This window comes from Palaemon carinicauda, chromosome 7 (genome assembly GCF_036898095.1).
Source record: "Palaemon carinicauda isolate YSFRI2023 chromosome 7, ASM3689809v2, whole genome shotgun sequence".
NCBI classification, from domain to species: Eukaryota; Metazoa; Arthropoda; class Malacostraca; order Decapoda; family Palaemonidae; genus Palaemon; species Palaemon carinicauda.
This window is the reverse complement of record NC_090731.1, coordinates 84,137,475-84,164,838: the sequence shown is the minus strand read 5'-3', so window position 1 is coordinate 84,164,838 and position 27,364 is coordinate 84,137,475. Positions and strand designations below refer to the sequence as shown.

The following is a 27,364-nucleotide window of genomic DNA, read 5'->3' as shown; positions in this document are numbered from 1 at the left end:
AGCTCGAGCAGGTTTATGTGGAGGAGCTTCTCCTCCGGGGACCACTTTCCCTCTGCTGTCTCTTCGAGCAGATGGGCTCCCCACCCCTCCTTTGACGGGGCCGTGAAGAGCAACATCTCCGGAGGAGCGGACGCGAACGGCATTCCCCGTAGGGTGTTCGCCCTGTCGGATCACCAGAGGAGCATGTTTCTGGTGGCTGGAGTCATCATGACTAAGGTCTGAGGTGGGTCTTCTGGTGACCAGAGGTCCTTCAGAGTCCACTGGACCGGCCTCAGCTTGAGCCTCCCCTGAGGAACTAGCTTCTCCAGCGAGACCAGGTGGCCCACGAGTCTCTGCCAATCCTTGGCTCTCATTGGTGCATTTGATAGGAATGGTCGCATTATATGATCCAGATTGTCCAGCCTCTCTTGAGAGGGGAATGCCCTTGCTACCTGGGAGTCCAGGACCATCCCTAGGTACGTCAACCTGGTGGTGGGGACCAACTGGGACTTCTCCAGATTGATGGTAACCCCAGTTCCCTGCAGAACTGTAACAGCTTTTCCCCCTGATCCTTTAAGGCTGCCTCTGGGGCTGAAAGCAGCAACCAGTCATCGAGATACCTGATCAGCCTGATGCCTTGCTTGTGTGCCCAGGCTGATAATATGGTGAACACCCTCGTGAACACCTGAGGAGCTGCTGACAGACTGAAGCAGAGGGTCCTGAACTGTAGAGACTGGGATCCCCACTTCACCCTGAGGAACTTCCCGCTGGAGGGGTGTACGGGGATCTAAAAGTAGGCGTCCTTGAGGTCCAGGGACATCATGAAATCCCCTTCCCTCAAGGCTGTCAGTACCGACTTCGGCGTGTCCATCTTGAAGGATGTTTTCTTGATGAACTTGTTCAGGGCCGAGAGGTCGACGACTGGTCTCCAACCTCCCATAGCTTTCTCCACCAGGAGGAGCCTTCTGTACAATCCCGGGGACGATTCCTGGACGGATTGCAGTGCTCCTTTGTCCAACATGGCTGACACTTCCTCCTGCAAGGCTGCTCTCTTTATGTGATCCTTGGCCAGCCACTCCGCCCGATGTTCGGGAATCAGAGGGGGCGGCTCTGTAAGGAAGAGAATCCTGTATCCCTCTCTGAGGACTACCACGGACCATGGGTCCGCACCGTTGTCCCGCCATGCTTGCCAATAGTGTTTGAAGCATCCCCCCACCTGTGGCGTGGGAAGGTGTAGGGGGCCTCCCTTCCTATCTCCTTCTGGGGAGACAGTTTAAGCGGCCTCGTCTCGAGCCTGAGTATTTCCGTCTAAAGGAGTCCTGGGTTGGGGCACCACTTCTACGGGAGGGCCGCGGGGACATGCCAGGAAGGGGAGGGGGCCTACTGTCTAGCTGATGGCGTAGGCGGGTAGGCCCCGTCCACAGACGGTCTTCTATGTGGAGGACATCTTGTTGTTGGTTGCCTAGGCTCAGCCGAGACTTTCAGTTTCCCCACTCTTTCGATAGTTTCTGTTACCGTCTGTAGGGGGAACAGGGTCTCACCCCAAACCGGAGCATTCCTCAGGAATTTGGCCTCACGTTCGGGGAGTCTACGGGGGAGCCTGTTGAGCACCGTGTCTCTCCTTCTTAAGATCCAGTTTGCTGTCTGGGTCAAGGACTGGAACGTAAGGAACTTCATGGCTTTGTCCCCCGAACGTATGAGTTCATGCAACAGAGCTTGATTCTCCGGCACCGAGAGATTGTTGGAGAGCTGAAAACCTGCTAGGGTGCATGCCCACCAGTCCAGCCAGGAGGCCACATTGATGATGTCCTGCGACGTGTCCTCCATCACAGCGGCCTCCGCCTGAGAGAAGACCACTGGGGCAGTAAGGCTCCTGTCATCCGTACTGCCCTGGCTCAGAGTCGCGACGGCTTCTTCCATAGTCCGAGGCCCCGCAGGCCGCCCGTCTGGCACATAAAATTTCTTCTGGGTCCTCAGTTCAGGCAGGAGCTTGAAGGATCCTTGGGCTCTGAGGGAGTTCTTGTGCCCCGAGACAAACCGGTCGACGTGTTCCATGCCCAGGGACACGTCCAGAGCCAGTGGTAGTGTCAAGGATGGTTTCTGCTGTACTGGGTTATCCACCATCCTCCCCAAACCCGAAAGCCAGGCCTGCTCTGAGGACGGTTTGGGCTCGTCTAGCCTGTAGTGGTGCCGAATCAATGCCAATACCTTCCTGTAGGAGGATACTTCATCAGGCGAGCATTCGCCAGTATCTAATAAACCCTCTACCACTTGATCCTCCGTGTCGGCTGTATCCTCGATCACGGATGGATCCGTGAGGGCGGCCATATCCCTGACATCTGGCCGGCTCGATGGAGCGGCTGCCTCCATCACGGATGGAGCCGCCGAGGCGAAGGTAGCCGTCATAGGTCTATCCCCTCACGGGGGAATCCGTGGAAAGTGAGTGCCCTGCTGTGCCAGCGGCTGCATCCGATGCCTGGATGGAGCCGGTGAGACTTTGGGTGTGGGAACGAAGCTGCCAGGCTGAGCCAGCGGCTGCCTCCGCTGAACGGATGGAGCCCGTGGATTGCCGGGCAAGGGCAAAGGAAAGTTAACGTGTGCCAACGGCTGCATCCGAAGCGTGGACGGAGCTGAAGAGACACTGGGCAAGGGCGCGGAAGCGGCTCCAGCAGCCGCTGAGGCAGGCACTGGAGCGGCAAGAGCCCTGTTCGACCCGCAAGGGGGAAAAGCCACTATGGTCCTCTTCTTTCTGGAACACTTATTCTTGTTCTTCTTCCTCGCAACTTTGGCCTTCTTCTTCGACGGGCCTGAGTTCGAGCTCGATTTCTTCCTCTTCGACGTCTTTCTCTTTTTCCTCATCTCCAGGTCGCTGGAGTCTTCCGACGATGAAGAACTGGAGGATGAGGTAACGTTCGAGGAAGACGAAGAAAAAGAGAAGCTATCTGAGTCCTCTGAGTCTTCTGGCACCAACATGGGGGCTTGTAATTGTACTACCGGGGTGACGGGTTCCATGAAGTCAGGCGGTAGCGCAACAGAAAGCGCCGGGGGCGTGCGTAGTGACCCACATGAGGCAAACCAGCCAGAAAACTCTTCTTCCTGCCACATGGGTGACCTGAAGGGCGTCCTTGGCGCCGTCCCCACAATGGAGTCGGGGTCTGAAGAGCAAGCGGCTCGCCTTTCTCTGTCTTGATAGCCCCTTGAAACCGCTGTACCTGAAAAGCCCTGCCAGGATGGGGGGGAAGGAGCTGGTGTTCCTGACCTCCCCCCCACTGGGTCCTCACTCGAGACGGATCCTGCGGGCACCAGAACATCGTCTACGTAAAGCACTTCCGTCACAACAGCAGACCCCCCACTCGTCTGCGTAGGCACAATGCAACTAGATTCATTGAAATCAGACTCATGGGGAACAGCAATGGGCTGTTCCCCCGCAACGGACTTACCTCGTCCCCTACTCTGGATAGGGGTAGGGGAAGGAGAACCTCTCTCCGAAGGAGCTGACGGAGACGTTAATGGCGAACCGATACCAGGCTTCCTCGGCGACTGCTTCGACGCCTTCTTCTTCTTTGTACCAAACAAAGCCCACTGCAGTTCCGGCCAGGACGCACACTCCGGACACGTGGAGGCAGGTGAGCGCACTCTGCCTCTACACGTGGAGCACAACATGTGCGGATCGATGCTCAACTTAAGAGAGCCATGCCCCGCATGACTTACCGGCCTTGGGCCAGGGACAACGACGTTGGGATTCCATAAGGAAATTCACAAGCAACACAAGTAACACAAGGAAGGGATATGAACGGGTAAGCACAAAGGGAACACGTGTAACACAATGATGGGCAGGACGGGATGTGAGAGAGAGCGGCGAGATGTTATCTACGCAGCAACCAGATGCTTACTGGCGACATAGACCGAGTAGCCCACCCTCGCGCGCTGACCCCGGGTCGCCTCAGGGCACGTATCCATCCTCCACGGAGGGACCCGACAAGGGAAAACGGAAATGGGGGAACTGCGCAAAATTCTTGGTCGGTTAGGGAGGAGATCCCAGAGACTCCTAAGAAAGTAGTTCGAGGTAAGTACTCCGTGTTGGAAAAAATATCTAATCATCAGCTTGTTGAGTCTATATCACTTTCAAAAGCAGAGGGGAGTCCAAATTACTCTCGCGGCCCATCTTTAACAGGTTCTCCATATTTCATCAAGTCAGATAATTTATCCCAGTAAACCTGCTTTTGACAGTCTTCACCAGGCTGACCAGCAAAGTAAACAGGTGCAGGATTATGAAATGTTAATCCTATTCTAGTACCTCTACTTGACTCCCTACTGGATGTAGGGTATTGCTGTCATTACCTGTTAAAGGAAACACTAACAGATTAAGTAATTTTTTTTGGGGGGCCACTTGAGGGTTAACAAAAATATTACAATTTATTATGAATTTAAATGACAGTTTATAAAGTAACATGTAGTTTTTTGTAACACACAAACCATAAAGATTTTTTTCACACAAACCATAATTCATTGTACCACATAGGACTAAACAGTATTCAACAATTTTGTCAGCTCAGACCAAGCAGACATTATTGTATCCTAAAAAATCATGACTTTTAAAAAGATAATTATGCTTCAATAAAGCATTTTTTACTTTTTCTTTCACTTTTGGGTGCATTTCAACCACCAAATATTAGTGACTTTTTATTACTATACAGTATCATTGAATGTTATTAGATACTAAGTGTTGTTACTAATACAAAGCATGGTGGGGTGATGACTTTCCTTTTTAAAATTGTCTTACCTTGTACAGTAATTAGCAAAAAGAAAAGTTACCTTGGTTTTGGTATACCTCCCAGCTCTTCTTCCATTAGCACTATATTTTCTAAGTCTTCTTGCTTCTTCTTCTTCCTATCCTTTATTTTGTACTTCTTAACGAGAAACTCTTCCTGAAAAAAACATGCACAGCAATTTAGAAAAGATAAAATTTTAAAAGTATTTTGTGTTTTCCTAGCTATACAAACCTGAGTTCTTTACAAAGGAGGTAAGTTCAGAGTGACTTTGAATGTCTATTGAACCATTAAAAAGGTAGTTAACTGACGGCAGGTGCTGCGAAGGGGATAGCCCCACCCACCTGCCTATTATGACAAGCCACTTGACCTTTGGCTAAAGAATGTGAGGGGCTGATTGAGCGAGAAAGTCTAACTTAAAATACTCATGTTTGTACAGTCATCCCCAATTTTTGCAGGGGTTAGGCAATAGTAATCACTGTGAAAATTAAAAACCACAAAAATTTAGTGGCCTAGGGTCAGTTGACTCCATCATATCCTTAACTGTAGTTTATACAGTATTACTTTAATTGTACCGAACATTACAGTACAACTTTGATTTTTACACCATTTCCTTAAATAAATAAACTAAATTATTTACAATGCTATATAAACTACCATGAAGTACTATATTTCTAAATTTCCTTCAGTCCCAAATTCTTATAATTAAACTATCTAATATCACTATTTCTTTTCAATACTTCAGTATACTGTATACAATCTAGTTACATTTAATGTCTACTTTATAATTTTTCTCTACCATCTCATTACATTATATTTCAATTATCACATTTATTTTCCTTCTTTTCATGCTTTCTCATTATTATCAGCTTATTTCCAATTTAATATATATTTCTTTTTGTCTACTAAATCACCAGCACTCACAATTACCATTACACTACAGTTTAAATAACTAGAAAGATCACAAATTTAGAAGTAATTTGTATTTATCCAAACCATACAAAACTTACTATTGATATATTGTTCCAGTGTAGCTGGAAACTAGCCATAAAATTTTTATAGGAGGTAAACAATCCGCCGTTAGTTGGCGGAGATAGCCCAGTATTCTGGCTTGCATACTCACCTAGTATATTGATTCACTTTTGATTGCAGGCTGGAGTTTCTAGGGGAACAAGTGATGGCGTTCCAAGTTTGAGTAAATAGCCCAAGTTTGAGTAAATAGCCCAAGTTTGTAGTTAGGAAAAATCACATATTCCGGGGTAATTTGTATTTTTCATAACTATATAAACCTTTAGTTCTTTACAATGGGGAGAATATATCTGGGCAAACTGACATATGGCTATAAAACTTTTAACGAGGTGTAAAAAACCACCCGGTTGTTAACCGTTGGTAGAGGATAGAAGCACGGACTCTCACCTCTCACTCATGCCTTTCTCACTTTGATCTCAGTCAAGACTTTCCTCTGGACATTAGTTAGATGTTGGCGGGTAAAGAACTGAAGGTTTTAATAATTAGGAAAAATACAAATTACCTCCGAATTTGTGATTTGCTCCTTCACTGTATACAAACCCTACGTTCTTTACCATAGGAGAATCACACAACGGTGGATGAAGTCCCTTCTACTGGCTGATACTTTCCTGGGATTGCAACATCCATGTATGATAATGCAAGAGATGTGCATCGTTACATTTCATAAACCTGTGGCTTGAGACCAATGGGTGCACCGAGTATGAGCATTAGAACACAACTGTGACCGCCAAAGCTATGTATAATAATGTCTTTGTTCTGTATAATGTCTTTGTTCATATACATACTGGAAGCTGACGTTGCAAACTCTTCCTCCTAAGGAGATTGGGGACATAACTTGAATATATGTAAAATAATTCTAGCTAAAGACTAAAATAGGGCATCTGCAGTCGTAGGAGCTCTAGCCGACAGAGTCTACAAATGCTATGGCCCTAAAGAGGGGAAGATGAAGAAAAGAAAGGTCTGTTATTCCTTTTACATCCATCCTAGACTAATGTCGTAACTACTGTCCTCGAACAATTGCTAGTAGTACCTGAGAGGAGCTAAAGCAGCTGTACCACTTGCAGTGTAACTACCACAGGGCCTATCGTAAATATATTTAAGGACCTATGAGTTACATCTAGCAGGTAACAGAGAGTGAAGGTGGTTTGTCTCTTCCAAACCCCTGCTTGGAGAACCTGCATTAGAGAAAGGTTCCCCTTGAACGCCAGGGACGTACTACTGCCCCTGACATTATGAGCTCTAGGTCAAGATATTTGACATAAAATGGAAGTATTAACGGCTAGGTCAATGACTTGCCTAATCTAAGAAGAGATGGTGCTCTTCGTAACCCTTCTCTCTTCACCTTGCCCGAGATAACAAACAGGTGTCTGACCTGGCGCGAGGTCTTCCAGTTCATCTTAACGTAGCGCCACAGCACTCAAACAGGAGACTAAAGCAGCTTTTCAGGATCATTAGTTACTTCAAGAAGACTTTAAATCTGGAAGGAACTGAACCTAGAAACAGGAACTGCTGGATTTGAACATAACCTGTCTCCATCCCCTTGGAAGGGCGACATCGTAAAAGAAACCATGCAACTCACTTAACCTCTATGGTAGAGGCTAAGGCAAGATAAAAAAAAGTGTCTCACTTGAGATCACAGTCTGAAAAGGTCCTACGAGGAACTAGGGGCTTCGCCATTTTCAATGGAGGTGGTTTCACTTCTGACTGAGAACATGACTGGTTAAAGCTCTGTATGAACATAGACAACTCTACTGAGGAGGAAATCTAACACTTACAATCTAAAGACCTGGTTCAAGCCTGAGCGATAGCTTCTCACTGCTGGACAGGGCAGTCTCTCCCCCCCCCCCCCTCCTGGGAGATAAAGTAAAAAATCGCAGATAGGGGTAGAGTGGTACCAAGAGGAGAGTAAACCTTTTCCAGAACACTGATGAAAATTATTTCCCACTCTGTCTGATACAGAGACTGAGGTCCTCCTAAGGTATCCAGAAATCAGTTTTGCACTGGTCGCAAAAAGCCTCTCTGAGAGAGGAAAAGCTGGAAGTCTCTAGGTATACACACGAAGAAATTGCCGATCCAGATGCTAATCAGGGACTGGGGTTGGCATATTAGGTTGTGGAGAGAGATTGCTTGCTTCAAACAAACTCAGGTGTTAGTACCATAATCCAGGCTCTACGAGTGACTGAAAAGCATTGCGTGCAGGGCTCGTGAGAGAGCGAGATCCCTTGCTTCAAACCAACTATAAGGTAAAAGTCTAGCTTTCATCTTTGCTACAGAGATTCAGGCGCACTGAGACTGAATTGCATTGCAAGGGAAGAGTGATCTCTTGCTCCAAGCAACCATCAGGTGAAAAGAAGAGAGGAAAAGACATCTCTTGCTTCAAGGAACTATCAGGTGAAAAGAAAACTTTCACCTAAGGCACTGCGATACAGGCTCGCTAAAACTTGAATCGTGTCACAAGGTACTGAGAGATCGCTTGCATTAAGCAGAACTCTCAAGTGGAAGGCTAACTTTCCCCTACTGGCACTATCAGCCACTGAGACAGCTGCCAAGATTTCCTAGGAGCTCCAAAAAGCAAGGGCACTCTACGTTGGAACGTAAGAACGCTTCTAAGCTGCCTGGATATCTAAACTACCAGGCTAAGACAGCCGGTTGCAGTAGAACGACTGTCCACAGAAAACCCAAAAGGGACGGCAAGCTCAGAAGGATATAATTCAAGCAAATCTCTCAAGTGAAAAGCAAACACCTACTTGAGTGGGCTGAGGGCACCAAGAGGTACCTCATAAAGTGAATCTTGCGGTTTGATCGCTGATCGAGTCAAGCGATCAGTCGCAAAGCAACCTCTTCCAATAAGCGAGGCTGAAATGTTGAATCAAAAGCAATCAATAAGACGCTTGTACCTTGCATGTCTCTGCTGTGAAAGGGTGGCTCCCATACGGATCAATGTACACAGTCAAAACAGTCTCCCTCTCAAAATGATGTATCTAGGACGTCATCATGTGTAGTACCTGCTATGTTTTGACATCAAGCAACATCATCATAGTGAAGGGGTTAAAGGTACACTCAGGCACAGTATTCTACCTGCTTCCTTATTGTCTTTCCTTACTGGGCTATTTTCCCTGTTGGAGCCTTTAGGCTTATTGTACCCTGCTTCTCCCACTAGCGTTAAAGCTTAGCTAGTACAGAGATGGTTCACAATACGAAATTAATTGGTTCTGTAATGTCTTTCCTACCATGATTTTTTCGCAATGAGTTGCCTTTTACATGTAAATAGCCTAATTCATTCCAAGCCCTACAAAAACTCCACATTAAATTTTTATAAGGCTAAACTCCACTAAGCACAATGATATACAACGATTTGGATCATTCAATAATAAGCTAACCATTGATTGCCTGTATATCCCATATATAATTAGAACAGACAGTACAGTAATGCAATAATAAATGGAAAATACAGTAACAAAAATGTGGAACCTTACCTTTGGAGAGAGGCAATGTCCGAGAGCGAAGTGGCGGGGCGGCAGAACATGTGTCAGAAAACAAACACTTAACTTTAAAAAACACATTAATATATGTCAGAAAATATTAACACAACTTTACAATATACTGTACTTAAAATTAAATTCTTTGGGCTTGAGCTATGTCATCCTAATGGAAGTTCCTCAATGGCAGCTTTCTACTTGGGATATTTCTGCGAGAGATATACCAGAGAATTTTACCTTAGTGGTTATCACAGAGTTCTAACCTCCGGAGCGAATATCCTGAGATATTGTGTATAAATCAGGACCGTGTTAATAACAAGCCATGGTTATCCTTCCCCGAATAGAGTTAACCTTATCTCGAAGGATAATGGATAGGGTAGGATACATGGATGATAGAGCCATTACAACTCCCCATCTCAATGTGCTACAACTAACACGTTCCCTGAACTATTCCCTTTGTGCAGACGCCATCTTTAATGGTTGCTTGGAGTTTTTCTGCCTGTTTTCTTAGCTTTTTGAGAGACTTAGAAATCATAGATGCTTCAGCTTCTTCCTCATCGACCAAGTCGAGTACCCTTTTCTTGTGTGTTGGAGAATTCTGCGTTTCCACCCCGTTTTTCTTTCAATTTGCAAGCCTTTTATTATCTGTGGCCGGTATGCGATTGGCATTGTTGCATAATGTTTCCAAATCACTCAGAAATGCTTAGTTATTTAGTCTTTTTATTATAGAAATATGTTTTACATTATTCTTTTACAGTGTGGTATGATTATAGGTTTCCCAACCCCTTTTTTATGATGTTACTTGTATGTTTTTATCAGCACTGATTTAGGCTAACTCCACCCTGGACGGCAGTCATGCCTGGTGATTTTATACTTGCGAACCATCCCCTTCTTTCACCTAACCTTACTGGTTTCGTGAGGCTGCCCATCCTCCCATGCTGTCGACTCGTCACAGCGGGGAGCTGCGGTCCTGAAGGGCCCTCTGGGAGTTGTATAGTGTTTTACACTCAACCTATGTTTGGCAAGGCGGCACAGGTCCTGGGAACTTCTTCCCTGTGCCTACTTCTTGTTTACCCATTGGAATGCACTACCCCGTGTTCTAATGCTGACAGGTAGAATCCCTTGTGCTGCCTTACCCATTCTTAGGCTTCCCTCTTAGTTTTTGGTAGGCTCTGGCTGGTTGTGATGACTTGTCCTCTGTGCCCTATCACTGCAGATCCCTTAAAACGCTATTCCTGTTCTATGTGGCAGTTAGGCCTTCCAGTCGTGCTGCCTTACCAACTTCTGAGTCTCCCATCACCACCCTTTTCCCTTCCCCTTGTGCCTGCTAGAGTCTCTACCTACCTACTGTAGAACTTTGTTCCCATTCCTGTCAAGTTCCATGGCGACTGAAGTACTCTTCGTCATCATCTTTGGACAGGATAGCTTGTAGGCTATCTATCCTGGCTTCTTTCCTTCCATGAAATAGATCTCTCTGCAGCCTTAGAGACCAACCTTGGGTTTTTTCTCTGCTCCTTCCTCTTCCTGGTTAGGCCATAACCTGACTGTATTGGGAACTACTGTTCCTCTTGTCTAGTCATTTTACCCTAGCTATTGAGTTTTTCCCTCACCCGCTAGGTAGGCTAGGCTTGCCTGCACCGTTCTCCCTATGGCCTAACCCTACCTAGGAAAAGAGTTGGTTCCCCACTGGGTTTTCTTTTGACGCCTTGGCAGTTGCCTGTTCTGTGACTGCAGCTTCCCATCCTATGCCACTGGATGTATTTTAGCTATGGGACATTCCCTCTATCACCTTAGCTGCAGCCTTAGACTGGTCATCTGCTTATTCCTATCCTCTTCCATATCTGAAGAACATTGTCCTCTGAAGTTGGTCAATTGGATCCCGCCTGGTTGTCAGGACATCCTTTGCATTTTCAATTCTTAGCTTCCTGGCCGTCTTGTACGGCTTTCATTATCTAACGGGCTAATCCCCCTCTTTTCCTAAGTTAATGATAATGACCGGGTCTTCGCAAGTTCCCTTATTAGCTGCCTTTCATTCCTGTACCTTTCCCCCTGATTGTGGACCATTCCCTATGGGATTATCCACTCTCTTCCTGTCGAGTTGACAATGTCTCTGCCGCTTTGTGTTGACATGCCTGGGGTGTTAAAAAGTCAGTTTTTATCTTGGCTACTAGATATAGTGGCTGCCTTAACCCAGCTACTGCCGCTTCGAGGGCAGTTGTTGCTGGCTTTGGCAGTATGATAAGAGAGTATGCCCTCTTCGGTTGTCCAATAGATTGACTTTGGAGGCACTGGTGTTCTTTTGATGTGAACCTTTCCTCCATATTCCTAATAGATTGACTTTGGAGGCACTGGTGTTCTTTTGATGTGAACCTTTCCTCCATATTCCTACTACAATGTCATTCATAGTTTCTTTTCAAAACTATCCAAAGATTTCTGAGCTGTTTGGCATGAGTCTTTATTATCTTAAGTCTTCAGCCATACTTTAGCTGGTAGGTCTATGCATAATAGGATTAACCTTGTGCTTATTTATATATAGAATTTCTTCCGCATGCTTAATCTTAAAAAGAAATATATTCTAATGATTTGTACTCATTGAAATTTTTCTTCTTTACAGGTTACTGATGAAATGGTGTGGTCTATAGTCACCTGTACCAGGTGGGTTAAGTTGCCCTGTGACTACAAGACTTGCCGGAAACATACAGACTGTCGTTCCAAGGGGTTTACTGCAATCTGGGAACTGACTAACTGTCAGCTTTGCAAAGATCTCCTTCATATTGGGTTCCACACCACCGAAGTCTCCTTGGACGTCGTGCAAGAATGGAGTCGGAAGACGCTCCGTCATTGGGTCAGAGGCTTTCAGAAGAGCTCTCAACAAAGTGCCCCTTATCTTCCTTCTATGGAGTTGAAGGACCTCCTCTTTCCCAAGGCCGAGGTGACTACTGTTTTTGGTCATCAATTATATACCGACGGTTCAACTCCCACCGGTATCAGTAGATCATGCGAATGATGAAGTCCGGGATGATCTGCAATTCATAAGCCTGGATGCCGACAAGATGTTGACAGCTGCTTCTGTATCGTCAGAGAGGGAGAGGATCCTGCTGACCACGGAAGCACCTAAGGAATCATTGGATGTACCTCGGGTGAGTAGAGATCCCAATACTTCTTTAGCTTGTTACCCCATCCCTGCTGCTCAGGTCCCAGCTTCTACCTCTACACCTGTTCCTACGATAGACAAACCTTCTGTTTCCTAGTCAAATGGAATTTATGGCGTCCATGAAAGCTTTTATGGAAAACCTAACCGCCAAACATGAACGTTCTCAAGCAGATCTCAGGGCGAGGATAGAAGCTTTACAAAACGCACCTGCTTCTAAGGCTTCCCCAGCTTCAAGCTTACCTGAATGCACAGCAGTTAAGAACCCTTGGCATTATGCTGAACATATAGCCTTAAGTGAAGGGTTCCTCCACTTTGGTGAGGGGTTAGAATCCAAGCCAGTCTCGGACTTGGAATTCTTCCCAGCGATCCAAAGTTATCCTTACTGTTATGTAAGGCTTACCTCAAAAGCGTCCATTGGGGATGATATGATCCCTAAGGATACAATCATCCGGGACAACAGCAAGGCTCCATCTCTTTTGGTTAAGGAACCGAAGAGAGCCGAATTCACTAACACCCAACTTTCTGCTTTTGGCAGGAAGCAGACCACTTTTGTAGCCCCCAAGGATACTGTCTTTTCTTTCACCTCCAAAAGTTTAGGGGCTGTAAAGAGAGCAGTAGAGAAGGGTAAACCATTACCAGTGCTAGAATAGTGCAAACCGGTCTAACTAGCCCTCCCTTATGATTCGGACGGTTGGAAGGATTTCCAACATACCTTTACTGTTGGCAAACTAGATAAAGACATTGGAGGCAGGCAGTTTAATGAGAAATTGCCTAGAATTCCTGAATCCCTCTTAAAGGAAGAATTGGAAGCTAAAGAGAGACTATCTGCCTCTTTATCCTTCCAATCTTATTTAGAAATGCTTATTGGAAACTATTCCAAATATGATCTCTTCAATCTTAGCAAATACTCACCTAACCATGTTTCATAGAGATCTCCATGCTTTCTTCCTAGCCAGCAGAGCATGTCGTAAACACGTCCTGGCCGCTGCTACTATCAGGCATGAACCTAGAAAGCTAATCGACTCCAATATCTGGGGGAAAGACCTCTTCCCCATGAAATTGGTTAAGGGGACAAAGTAGGTCAGGAGAATAAGAGCCTCATAGACAAGTGGGGTAGGTCCTCTAAAATGAAATTTACCCCCAGTGGAGGACCTCAACCCAAAGGCAAGAAGCCCAGAAGACACTTTAAGGAAAGGAAATCCTTTCCTGTTACGATAGCCTCAGTTGCCGCAATACCTCAGACTGTGTACACGGTTCCCCAGCAGTTTGTCTCACAGTCTCCAGCCTTCAATCAGGTGTATGAGAGAGCCATCGCTACATTTCCCCCTGTCAAAGCTCAAAAGAAGAGCACCAGTGGCAGGGGAAGGTCTGGAAAGGGCGGTCAGTTTAGAGGCCGAGGAAGTAGAGGCAAGACAGTTAAAGATGCAGGCCCTTCACAACAACGAGGAACTCCCGGTAGGGGGGATGACCTCACCTGCTCAGGAATTGATGGGAGTTTGATCCCTGGGCTCACAACATAGTCTCAAAAGGACTAGGCTGGAAATAGAGAGAGAGACCACACCAGTTCAAGAAGTTCTTCCGACCCACCACCCCATTCTTAGAGAATTATGTATGTACAGGATCTTCTCCAGCAGGGAGTCATCCGTTTCACAAAATCCATCAACTTACAAGGGCGGCTACTCTGCGGGCCCAAGAAAGATTTGAACACTTCAAACTATTCTGGACTTGTCCCCACTAAACAAATTCATTCTGAACGACAAGTTCCAAATGCTGACTATCTCGCAAATACAGACCCTTCTACCCCCGGAGGCCTACACCATCTCCATAGATCTTACAGATGCCTATAGGCATCTTCTGATAGGTAGACACTTCTGCCTTACCTTAGTTTCAGACTGGCAAGAAAGGCCTCTGTATTCAGAACTATGCCCTTCGGGCTCAATGTAGCTCCTAGGATTTTCACAAAGCTAGTCGAGGTCATCGTCCAACAATTACGGAACAGAGGCCTCTAGGTGATGGTAATACCTGGACGACTGGCTAGTCAGGGCTGCAACGAACTTGGAGTGTCTTTGTACGGCTAAAGAAGTCATGAAATTCCTACAGTCTCTGGGTTTTCAGATCAACTTCAAAAAGTCCAGGCTGCCTCCAGCTCGGAAATTCCAGTGTCTAGGACTTCACTGGAATCTAAAGTCTCACAACCTCTCTCTACCGCAAGGCAAGAGAAAGGAAATCACAAACTCTGTCAGGTTCCTACTCCGTTCAAAAGTACTCACCAGGCGGCAACAGGAAAGAGTCTTGGGTTCACTGCAGTTCTTAAAAGCAAGACTCAAAGATGCCAACAGAGCCTGGAGAAGAAAGGCATCAAATGCTCGGAGAAATCTTCGCCACAAAGCCCCGAACTTGCTGCGAAAGCAACTCAAGCCGTGGTCCACTGCCAAGAGTTTATCGACACACATCACTCTACAGTATCCTCCTCCTTCTGTGACAATACACACGGATGCCTCAGAACAAGGTTGTGAGGACACTCCCCTTCCAAGAAATTACAGGGTCAGTGGTCAATCACATTTCAGATATTTCACATCAATATTCTGGAAGTTATGGCAGTGTTTCTGACCCTGAAGAGACTGAACCCAAAGACCAAATCACAAATCAAATTAGTCATCGACATCAAGAGGATAGTCCACTCTGTCGACAGACAGGGCCAAAGGTCTCCTCATATCAACCACGTGATTCTATCCAACCTCACTTTAGCAAAGCGGAGGAATTGGCATCTCTCAACAGTTCACCTCGAAAGGGTTTGCAATGCGACAGCGGCATCCTGTCAAGATCCAAGCCCCTAGTTACAGAATGGTCTCAGGACGCAAATTCATTCTGTTTCATTCTAGAGCAAGTCCCAGAACTGTAAATCTATCTCTTTGCGAAGAGCTTCAACAAGAAGCTTCCCCAGTATGTAGCACCAAACTTATATCCGATAGCGATGGGAACGGATGCGATGTCTCTGGATTGGAAACTGTGGTCTTGCATCTAACAATTTCCACCATTCAACCTACTAATGAAAGTCTTGAACAAGCTGCCGACTTTCAAGGGAACAGCAGCTCTTGTGGCTACAGAGTGGCCCAAGAGCAATTGGTATCCTCTTGTTCTGGAACTCAAACCTCTCCAGATCCCTCTACCATCCCCAGTGCATTCCCAGGATGTTCAACATAAGACTGTCTTCACTTTCTCTTAGATAACAAGAACCCTTTAGCTAATGATTTTCTCGCCCTCACGGCTCAAAAGAAAGTTCAGAGTTCCAAAGGAGAGAATAGACTTCAAAGAAGAGTACAAATCCAACACCTGAAACGACAATATTTGTCTTCCTGGAAAAAACTGGTTGCATTCGTGAAAAGTCATCAGCCCTCTTCTATTTCTATGGACTTCTGTATTTCTTTCTTAAACTCATTGCATGATCAAGGTCTGGAATCTACAACTATTGCCTCATGTAAGTCAGCACTAACTAGACCAATTGTTTATGCTTTTGATATTGAGCTCAATAGTGAGGTATTCAACAAGATTTAGAAGGCTTGTGCTAAACTGAAACCTAATGTTCCTCCCAAGGCTATTTCATGGTCATTGGATAAAGTCCTGCACTTTGCGTCCCTCTCTGAGGGATCTTATTCAAAAGTCTATCTTTTTGCTTGCTATGGCTTCTGGTGCTAGAGTCAGTGAGAGTGTCTTCCTTTTTGGGGATGATAGCCACATTGAAATCTCAGAATCAGGGGAGGTAAATCTTTACCCAGATCCTGCATTCTTGACGAAAAATGGACTTCCCACAAAATGTTGGGTGCCCTGGAGAGTGTTCCACTACAGGAGGACCCTTCTCTGTGCCCTGTGGAGTGCCTTAAGGCCTACCTGATAAAGAGCCGGGCATTTAAAGGCAGTCAACTTTTTAAAGGGCAGACAACAGGATCTAATATTTCTCTGAAACAGCTAACGTCCAAACTCACCTATTTCACCAGAAGGGCTGATCCTTGGGTCATGACCCTAAAAAAGTTGCCTCTTCCTTAAATTTTTTCCAATCTATGTCCTTTGCAGGCTTACAGGCTTTCACAGGATAGAAATCTTCAAGAGCGTTCTTCAAACATAACTTACGTCAGTTGAAGAGATTAAACACTTTGTAGTGGCCACTGGTTGTGTGATTAAACCAGCTTCTTGAGTGTTGTGCATGGACTCTTATGGAGCGTATAATTGGGACTCTTCAGTAATATTGTAAAGTCTAAGGTGATATTTTCCTTTTATGTCATGAATGTTACTATTTTACTACTCTGTTACATAATTTTGGGGTCTGAAAATTTCAGTTTTCTGCTTACTGTTACAGATATGAAATTTTGGAAACAATAAAAGACTAATGTTCTTTTTTGTGTTTCCTTTCATTGGACCTACTGTGCGGAATGAAAGTAGTGTACCTCAATCTTTTAACCCTCCTGTTATAGACTTCGGTCTTTTCATCTATTGGAAATAAAGATCTTCTTCATAGAGAGTGGGACTGTGCATTGATTTCCTTTGTTCCTATGTTTTTACAAACATATCGCTTACACTATTGGTTTGGTGCTATAGTTACCAATGATAAAGGAAGTATGCTTATGTCTATGGGGTTTAACAGGTTAAAACTCTTCTGGTCACAACTGAGAATGATTATTTTCTGGTACACTTCAATCAGGACGACATGGCTCGAGCCCAAATAAACAGATTTTGACATAGGAAGAATCTATTTTTGGGTGAAACAGCCATGTTGTCCTGATGGCCCGCCCGTTACATTTCATCCATTCCCAATGCTCAGCGTGAGACCTCACGTCATGTGATGGCTGCTCCTGGAATGGTTCAATAGGAAACGTGTTAGTTGTAGCACACTGAGATCGGGAGTTGTAACGGCTCTCTCACCCACATATCCTACCCTATTCCTTATCCTTTGACACAAGGGTAATTCTATTCAGGGAAGGATAACCATGGCTTGTTATTAACACGTCCCTGATTTATACATGATCTCTCGGGATATTCGCTCAGGAAGTTAGATCTCTGTGATAACCTCTAAGGTAAAATTCACTGGTATATCACTCGCAGAAATATCCCAAGTAGAAAGCTGCCATGGAGGAACTTCCAGCAGGATGACATGGCTATACTGTATCACCCAAAAAATAGGTTTTCCTATGTCAAAAACCATTCTTTTTTTTTTTGTTTTTTGCCTTTTTCTAATTTTTTATTTTTTTTTTTTTATTTTGTATTTTCTAAATTTCATCCTTTTCTTCTTCACTGGCCCTTTCCTTTTTTTAGGGGGGAGGGGGATCACTTTGACCTTCATCTTGGCCTACTAGTATCAAAGGCCTCTTTAATAAATAAATATCCAAGGAAGCTTGTTTCTGCCTGCTTATTAAAATGTTCCAGAAATGACTCGGGCAAACGTCATTACACTACTCAAGAACAGACCTGTGTAAACCTTCTCTGGCCGTCTTTTTTCTACAAGAGCTGCCATTTTATGGTAGGCAGCTAGACCCTTCTTAATTTCAGCTGTTGTCAGGGGGCCATCTTCCTCCTCCTCGCAGCTAGAGAACACTTCCTGAACTACGTTCAGTTTCGTGGCCTCCAACTCCTTCAAGTCCTCCGTCGTAAGTTCTTAGTGCTCCTATAGAAGCTCATTAATGTTGTCTCTATTGACTTCCAGACCTACGTGGAAGCCCTCGAAATCTCGTGCGGAGACGGCATCAGGCAACAGCTTCTTCTACACAGAGTTCAAGGTACATCTCAAAACCTACCGCCAAGCTTTATCGATGAGTCTGAGGCACATCACTACATCGAATCCTACTTCCAAAATTCATCCTTTTTTTAGGGGGGAGGGGGATCACTTTGACCTTCATCTTGGCCTACTAGTATCAAAGGCCTCTTTAATAAATAAATATCCAAGGAAGCTTGTTTCTGCCTGCTTATTAAAATGTTCCAGAAATGACTCGGGCAAACGTCATTACACTACTCAAGAACACGACCTGTGTAAACCTTCTCTGGCCGTCTTTTTTCTACAAGAGCTGCCATTTTATGGTAGGCAGCTAGACCCTTCTTAATTTCAGCTGTTGTCAGGGGGCCATCTTCCTCCTCCTCGCAGCTAGAGAACACTTCCTGAACTACGTTCAGTTTCGTGGCCTCCAACTCCTTCAAGTCCTCCGTCGTAAGTTCTTAGTGCTCCTATAGAAGCTCATTAATGTTGTCTCTATTGACTTCCAGACCTACGTGGAAGCCCTCGAAATCTCGTGCGGAGACGGCATCAGGCAACAGTTTCTTCTACACAGAGTTCAAGGTACATCTCAAAACCTACCGCCAAGCTTTATCGATGAGTCTGAGGCATATCACTACATCGAATGCTACTTCCAAAATTCATGCAGGGTGAGGTTTGTGCTATCAGTGATTTCAAAACATCTCTTGGAGAGATATTTCATATAAAGCTTCTGAAAGTTTGAAATCACTTGCTGGTCCATAGGCTGGAGGAGAGGGGTGGTGTTAGGCAGAAGATGGAAGATGGAAAACCTACGATATCTTACTCAAGGACAGGAGGGTGAGCAGGGGGCATTGTTCAACACCAGCAGTCATTTTAGAGGGAGGCACTTCTCTTCCAAATATTTTTTCACAGCCGTGCCAAAACAAACATTTACCCACTCGGTGAACAAGCTTCTTGTTACCCAGGCTTTTGTGTTAGCCCTCCACAGCACCGGAAACTTCTCCTTAATCACTTTGAGGGCCTTGAAGGCTTGAGGAGTCTCAGAGTATACACCAGCAGGGGTTTCACCGAACAATCCCCACTGGCATTTGTACAGAGTGCAAGGGTAAGCCTGTCCTTCATAGGCTTTTGCCCGGGTAGCTTCTTTTCTTCCGTCGTAATGTACATCTGACGAGGCATTTTCTTCAAAAAAAAAAAAAAAAAAAAAAAAAAAAAAAAAAAAAAAAAAAAAAAAAAATAAAAACCTAGTTTCATCACGGTTAAACATTTGCTGGGACTGTAGCCTTCCTGGAGATTCAACTTGTTGAACGTCTTAACAAAGGCTTTGGCTGCTTTCGTATCCGAGCTGGCAACCTCACCATACTGCACCACCGAATGAACGCGAGATCATCTCTTAAATTTTTCAAACCACCCACAAGAAGCCTTGAACTCTGGGGGTGCCTGCTTCGAGTTCCCTTTTCCTGCGTCGTCTTTGGCCTGAGCACGCACGAGATCACCGAAAATGGCGCTAGCCTTCTGGCAGATTATCATCTTGGTGATCGTGTCCCCAGAGATTTCCGTTCTTAATCCAAATAAGCAGCAGTCTTTCCATCTTACTATGGACATGGCTCCTCTTGCTGGAGGAAACAGTCATGCTCTTAGAAAGTGTTGCTGCTTTGATGGCTTCCTTCAGTTCAAGTATGGTTCCTGTCGTAGACGGATTTCGGCCATATTCCTTAGCGATCACACTTAACCGCGTGCCAGCCTCATATTTCTTCATTATCTCAAGCTCGTCTCAATAGAAAGCATCCTCTTCTTCTTTCCCTGCACATCAACAACTTTCTTGTGACCCATGGCTAATAATGTACAATTAAATAATGCAACACAATACAGTTCACAACTAAAAGAACAAAAGGGAAATCCCCAACACGAATTCAATGTTAACAATAGTGCTGCCGAAACGAAATGAGCAAGGGACGCCGATACATAAATGCATGATGGGATGGATGCCGACCAATAGGAGAGCAGGATCATACTGGCGGTAATGAGCATCAGAGTAGGGAGATAACCAATGGGAGCACGGGAGGATGGAGGAGTGTTTACGGTTAGTGGTGCGCGAATTATAAAATTGGTCTCGGCAGTCGGGCGAACGTCGTACCATACCTCGATTCTCGGCATGAAACATTTTTTTTGCAACGAGTTGGAAACAATCTTCCCATCTCATTTAGCATGAAAATTTTGTATGCAGAAGCTTTCTTATTGAAAGGTATCACTGTAATAATAATAATAATTATTTTGTGCTTAGTGATTTCTATGCTCACTATATGGAGTAAAAATTTTAAATTCTAATTTTCCTACTGATTGCCACGGCTCAAGAGCTTTGGTATTTGCAAATTAACCTGGCTGTGAACAAATTCATTAGTGAAGGTACTCACAGATCTGGTAACTGGTTAGACTTAGTATACACCAACTCCTCTTTTACTTAATCCAGATAGCTCTCTCACTCAACTGTCCAAAGGAAAAGGCAACCATTTTGGCTGATGTATTTGACAGAAAGCATAGTAATAAGAAACTCAATCTTCATCATACCTGTTTTCCTAAAAATAAAGTAACTAGTTTAGCTTTTCGGTAACATGAAATTAAAACGCTCTGAGGTATACATCCGAGTGGTATTTTTCCATTGTTTTTTTTTTTCTTTTTTCTTTTTTTTTTATTAAAAACAAGATATTTCTTAGCTCCTAAGTTGTCTGTTATTATTTGCAAGTTGGCAAAAAGTTCTTTTATCACTTTTTGAAGAATTGGTTATGTTACTCCAATAGATAAATGTGTCTGTAGTTGCTCTAGCTCAACTGGTTACCAGCCAATTTCCATAACTCCCATATTACATAAAGTTTTTTAACATCTTTTGGCAAAATATCTATATACGTAAGTATGCTGTACGTAATGATCTGTTCTATAGTTTGCATTTTGGCTTTCGCAACAACCATGGAGCATGTGGTGCCCTTATTACAATTTCCAATGCTGTATACAAATCCTTCGATTAGGGTCAGGAAGTTCGTATGATTGGCCTTGACCATGTTAATCATGAGGACCCTGTTTCCAAACTCAGTTGGGAGTAGTTGGAACTTTTCTTGGCATCATTATTGAAATTTTAAGTAATAGAATGCAAAGAGTTGTTGTTGATGGGCACCCTAATAAGTATATGAATATAATATCCGGTGTTCCTCAGGGTAGTGTCCTTGGACTATTACTTTCCTCGTATAGACACATGATTTTTTGCTTAGCCTAGAAAAAAGCTTGTTGCATATGCAGACTGTACTATTCTCTTTGTATAAATTTCATAACTTGAATGTAGATCTAGGGTTGTTGAATCACTTAACAGAGATCTAGTTAAAATTAGTGCATAGTGCAAATTTTGGGGCATGAGGTTGAATCCTAACTAAACTCAAAGTATGATTGTAAATAAGTCCAGGACAGTGGCACCTCAACATATAGATTTCTGCATTAATAAGGTTTTTATAACTAAATACAACTCCTTAAAAATTTTAGATGTGATTCCTGTTTGCAAATTTAGTTTTGGTAGGTTTCTTCTTCAATTGCAAAAAAAATTGGCTTCCTGAGAAAGTCTTCCAAGATTTTGATTAATTAATTTATCCTGGAAAATTTTTTAATTCTTTCATTCTATGTTTCTTGTATATCTCTCCTACCTGGTCTCCAGTTACTGACTCTCATCTTAATTTGTTGGCACAAAAAATTTGAGGTCTGTTAAATTTCTTATACATCATATTGATACTAATCTATGGCAATATCATTCAGTTAGTTCTTTATGCATGTTGCATAAGATTTTTTTGTAATATTGACCATCCTTTGGATTCTGATCTTCCAAGTTAATTCTAACAGTCTTGCATTCTCCATCATAAGTTTCAACACTTCACAGTATTCTAGAATTTTTATTCCAACTGTTTCCAGATTGCAGAATGATCCTGCCAATCAAGGAGTTGAATCATTTGAACTTTGAAAGTTCAAAACTTGCAGTGAATATTTCTATGTTAAACAGGTTGACATGATTCTCTCTTCATTGCTTATATATGACAGATCTATTTTGATACTGCTACTGATCATATAATATTTTATATTTTTTACAATTACTTCTCATATATAGTCTATTTATTTCTTTATTTCCTTTCCTCACTGGGGCTGGGCTATTTTCCCTATGGCTTATAGCATCCTGCTTTTCCAACTAGGGTTGTTACTTAACTAATAATATAGTGTAAGAAAGGGTGGATTTGGGAGTGAAGTGTGTGAAAGATGAAAATGGAAGGTTGTTGAAAGGAGATGAGGTAAGAAAATGGTGGGCAGAATATTTTGAAAGATTTCTGAATGTTGAGAATGATAGGGAGCCAGATATAATTGCTGTTGCAGGTTTTTAAGTGCCAATGATGGGAGATGAGAAAGGGAGAGATTACAGGAGAGTTAGTAAAGAGAGCAATCGATGAAACGAGCAGGAAAAGCCCCTGATATGGATGGTGTGAGGGCTGAGATGTTAAAGGAAGGGGATGTGACTGTGCTGGAAGAGTTAGTGAGATTGTTTAATATAAGTTTTATGTTGTTAATGGTGTTCCACTATTCAAAGATAAGGGCGATGTGCAGGAGTGTTGTAATTCTACAGGAATTAGTTAATTGAGCACCTTTGGAAAAGTGTATGGTAGTGTTAATTAATAGGATTAAGGATAAAACAGAGCATGCAATCTTAGAAGAGTAGGGTGGCTTTAGAAAAGGTACAGTAGTTGTTGCATGGACCAAATTTTTATAGTTAGACAGATATGAGTGAAATATTTAGAAAAAAGTAAGGATGTATATTATGTATTTAGGGATTTTGAAAAATCTTATGATAGAGTTGATAGGGATGGGATGAGGAATGTGATGAGGTTATATGGAATTGGTGAACGGTTGTTGCAAGCAGTGAAGAGTATAAATAAGCAATAAAGCATAAGGCGGGTGTTAGGATAGGGAATGGAGCAAGAAGGGCGCTGAGACAGGGATATGTGATGTTGCCATTGTTGCTCAATTTGTTTGTTGATGGGGGCTGTACGAGATGCGAATGCTAGAGTTCTTGATTAAATATCAAAACTGATAGATGAGAGTGATCATGAATGGGAGGTGAATTCATTGTTATTTGGGGATGACACTGTATTAATTGCAGACTAGGAGGAAAAGCTGTGTCAATTAGTGACAGAGTTTGAAAGGGTGTGAAAGATGAAAGTTGAGAGTTGATGTGGGTAAGAGTAATATTTTGAGGTGCACAAGAATGGAGGGGGGTGCTAGACTAAATGTATTGCTAAATGGAGAGTTACTAGAGGAAGTAGATCAATTAAAGTATTTGGGTTCTGTTGTTGCTGCAAATGGTGGAGTGGAAGCAGATATACATCAGATACTAAATGAAGGATGGAAAGTGTTGGGGGCAGTGAAGAGAATTGTATAGAATAGAGGGTTAGGGATGAATTTAAAGAGAGTTCTGTACGAGAGAGTGATTGTACCAACTGTGATGTATGGATCAAGCTTATGGGGAATGAAAGTGACAAAGACAAAAATTGAATGTGCTTGAGATGAATTGTCTGAGGAGTATAGCTAGTGTGCCTCGATTGGATAGGGTTATGAAAGAGGTATTAAGAGTGAGAAGGGGTGTGAGGAATAAATTAGCAGCTAGAGTAGATATGACTGTGTTCAGGTGGTTTGGCCATGTACAGAAGATGGAAAATGGTCATCTGTTGAAAAATGTGATGAATGCAAGAGTTGATGGGAGAAGTGCAAGAGGAAGGCCAATGTTTGGGTGGATGGATTGAGTGAAGAAAGCCCTGGGTGACAGGAGGATAGATGTGAAAAAGACACATGAGCATGGTAGGAATAGAAATGAATAACAAGCAACTGTGACATAGTTCAAATAGGCCCTGGTACTACCTTGGGTCACCTTGGTGAATGCTAAGGTTGCAGCAGTAGAGGAGTCACCATATGAAGCTTCATTTGTGGTGGAAGATGGGAGAAGGTGGGCTGTGGCACACTAGCAGCACCAACTGAACTGAGTCCCTTGTCAGGCAAGGATGAACTAAGAGAAAAAAATGACAAATTTGAAAGTGAGCTCTTTATTAGGGTTAAGCTTTTGGCAAAGCTGAAATTAGCCATAAGACTTTTATCAAGGTGTAACTACCCCAAGGCTTGGTAAACAGGAGGGTAGGGGGCATAGCCAGCTACCCCACTCACACAAACACCTGTGATCTATTAACACTTTTGCTTGCAGGCAGGACTTATCAGGGACGGGTGATGAGGAGCTAATTTGTATGAATAGCTACAGGTTTGTATTGTTAGGAAAAATATAAATTACTTTCAAATTTGACATTTGTTCTGACACTAAATACAAACCTTTTGCACTTTATTAGGGATGACTCACCCATTTGGAGGGTGGAAGTCCAAACCAACTAGGTGCCTTTTGAACAGGTTTTCCCCGTACGTGCTCTGCCCATAACAGGGAAAGACCCTGCACCTCGATGAATTCCGTGCAAAGCAAGGTTAGCGGCCTGAACAATCTGATTGCGTGATACTAGTAGTGTGACTAGTCTAAGTAAAAATTCTCAGAAACGTAGGAATCTTTGAATCAACTATAGACGTTACCCAATCCCAACTTGCCAGGGGGTATGGGGACGTAACAATCAACTATAGACATTACCCAATCCAAACTTGCCAGGGGGTATGGGGACGTAACAAGTATATATCTCTATACCATGTTACACAAGGAAAATGGTTCAACCTGCAGAAAGCAGAGGCCAGCTTTGCAGAGTACCGTGGGTGCTGTTCCCCAAAGAGGGGAAGATGAAAGAAAAAGCCAGCCAGTCTTTCTTTATCATTCATCCTAGACTTAACCCCAGTTAAAGTCTGCCCTCCACCATCTGCTACTTGTCCATCAAGGAGCCTGAGGTGTTTAAACCATTTATTTTGTAGCCACCACAGGGCTAAAGGAGAATTTTTCCATGTTCCTGTGAGTCACATCTTACAGGAAGTGGGCAGTGAAGGTTGTTTGACACTTCCACACGCCCGCTTGTAGGGCCTGCGTCACAAAGTAGTTCTTAAACCCTAGGGATGTATTTCTGCCCCTAACGTTAAGAGCTCAAAGTCTCCTCTGCTGATGAGAATAGGGATTCAATGCCCGGTCTATGACCTTGCAAATCCAAGCCGAGAACATGTTCTTGGTGATCCTTCTCTTGACCTTCCTTTGAGCTGAAGAAGAGTGCTGACACTTGGGGGTGAGCTCTTGTAGTTCTCTTGAGGTAGCACCTCAATCTCCTCCCTGGCATAGTAGCTGTTGATCTGGATCATTGGTCATGCTACAAAGGAGTCCCCATCCAAAAGGGCTCAAATCTGGGATCAGATGCTGCCAGGAACGAAGTCGAGCATTACCTTCCCCATAGCCGTAAATGAGAGATGTCGTAGGCAGACCATGGAATTCGGAGACTTTCTTGGATGAAGCCAACACAAGTGAGAAACCTGTCTTCAAGGTCAGGTGAAAATCTGCTGTTTAAGTGTCTTGTGTTGTAGGGAGCACCCTTCAGGGACTGAAGGTTGCGAACCACACTTCATGTAGGATGTCTAACTTCCTACTAAGGACTGGTAGGCTCGAACTCTGTCTGAAGAGAGGCAATACCAACAAAGAGGAAAAGTTAACTCCTTTCAGCCTAAGGTGAGGCTCAAGGCCAAGCAGAAGCCTTTCACCGCCGAGACCGACCACAAAAGGTAGTCCACTTAGCTTGGTAAACGGTAGCTGAAGAATTCTGGAGGAATCCGGAACATACTATTCACAACTTGCTGTGAAACGCTTCTCTATGTAAGGAGATGTTAGAAAAAGTCCAGGCGTGAAGATGTAGTGGACCTACGGCTCCGTGGAAGATGTCACGTGTGGCTGTTTGCGTAGATCATGTCGTGAAGGGAGTTTTCTTAGGACTTCCATCAGCAGCTGAAGAAGGTATGGGAACCATCCTGCAGATGCCAAGTGGGACTATGAGGGTCACTGTTAGGTTGCACATGACCTTGCCTTGTTAAGTACCCTTCTCATCAAGCAACACGGAGGAAACGGTGAAAGCATTGATGTTGATCTACCGTTGCTAAAATGCATCCTGCCATAGAGTCCGGGAATCCGGGACTGGTGAACAGTAGTGCAGGAGCCCATTGTTCAAGGATGTCACAAATATATCCACGTTAGGGAATCCCTCAAAGTCAGGACTGTGTTGGCTACAGGATGATTCAAAGACAGTTCGGAAGTCATTACCTGAATAGCTCTGCTCAGATGACCGTGAGCACATTCCTACTGTCCAGAATAAGCCAAGTGATAGGGAAACCAAGCCGTCTTCTGCCCATCTTAGCATACCCATGCTAGATGACAAAGGGACTGTAAAAAAGGTACCACCTTGTTTCTTCTACATAAGCCACTACCATGGTCTTGTTGCAAGATAAAAGCACAGAGTGACCCATCAAGAACTGATGTGACTTCTGTAGGGTTAGGAAGGCTGCCCTTATCTCTAGGAGATTTATATGACGGTACCATTTAAACGCTGAGCAGACCCCGGAGGCTGTGTGGTATAGCATGTGGTCCCCCAGTTTTTTCTTTTGATGCATCTGGAAGGAGCATTAAATCCGGGGAAGGAACGAGGAGGTCGACCCCTCTGCAGAGATTCTCATCTGTCACCCATCTTCTGTCTGGAACCCATAGGGACCAATAAAATTAGATCCCTGGGATCTGGCTGCCACTGTAGAGGTAGAATTCGGAGGAGTCCGATGCGGGGTAAACGAACCAGAGTGAAACAGTGACCTATGAGACGTAACCACTGCTGGTTGGGAGTGCGTCTCGTTGAAGGAAGAGAATTGCCACCTTCTTCTGTCTTTGGACCACATCATCTTGAGGAAAACACCAGGCTGATGACTATGATCATGTATAAGAACAGCAGTCTCTGATAAGGAAGTAGGTATATCTCTCGAGATTTGATTCGATCCTCAGATTGCGGTAACCTCAAGGAGTTGTCTCAGTGATGACGAAGGGAAGCCACCGATTCTGTTAGGATTAGCCAGTTGCCCCAAAGTCTTTGGAGAACGATGCCGATCCTGTAAACCTAGGTTGACACTTGGGTAAAAACTCTCGTGAAAACCTGAGGTGCCCTCGAAACAGAAACATCGCACCTTGAACTGGTATGCC

The 27,364-nt window shown here is 44.1% G+C and overlaps 1 protein-coding gene across 1 annotated transcript in view; it reads right to left on the bottom strand.

Annotated features, from left to right (window-relative positions):
- The window catches only part of LOC137643600 (dnaJ homolog subfamily C member 1), a 298,910-nt gene that overhangs the window by 112,215 nt on the left and 159,331 nt on the right, over positions 1-27,364 (bottom strand). The window contains exon 4 of the mRNA XM_068376321.1: positions 4,795-4,907. Coding sequence (XP_068232422.1) covers positions 4,795-4,907 — 113 coding nt within the window. The remainder of the gene's footprint in view (positions 1-4,794; positions 4,908-27,364) is intronic.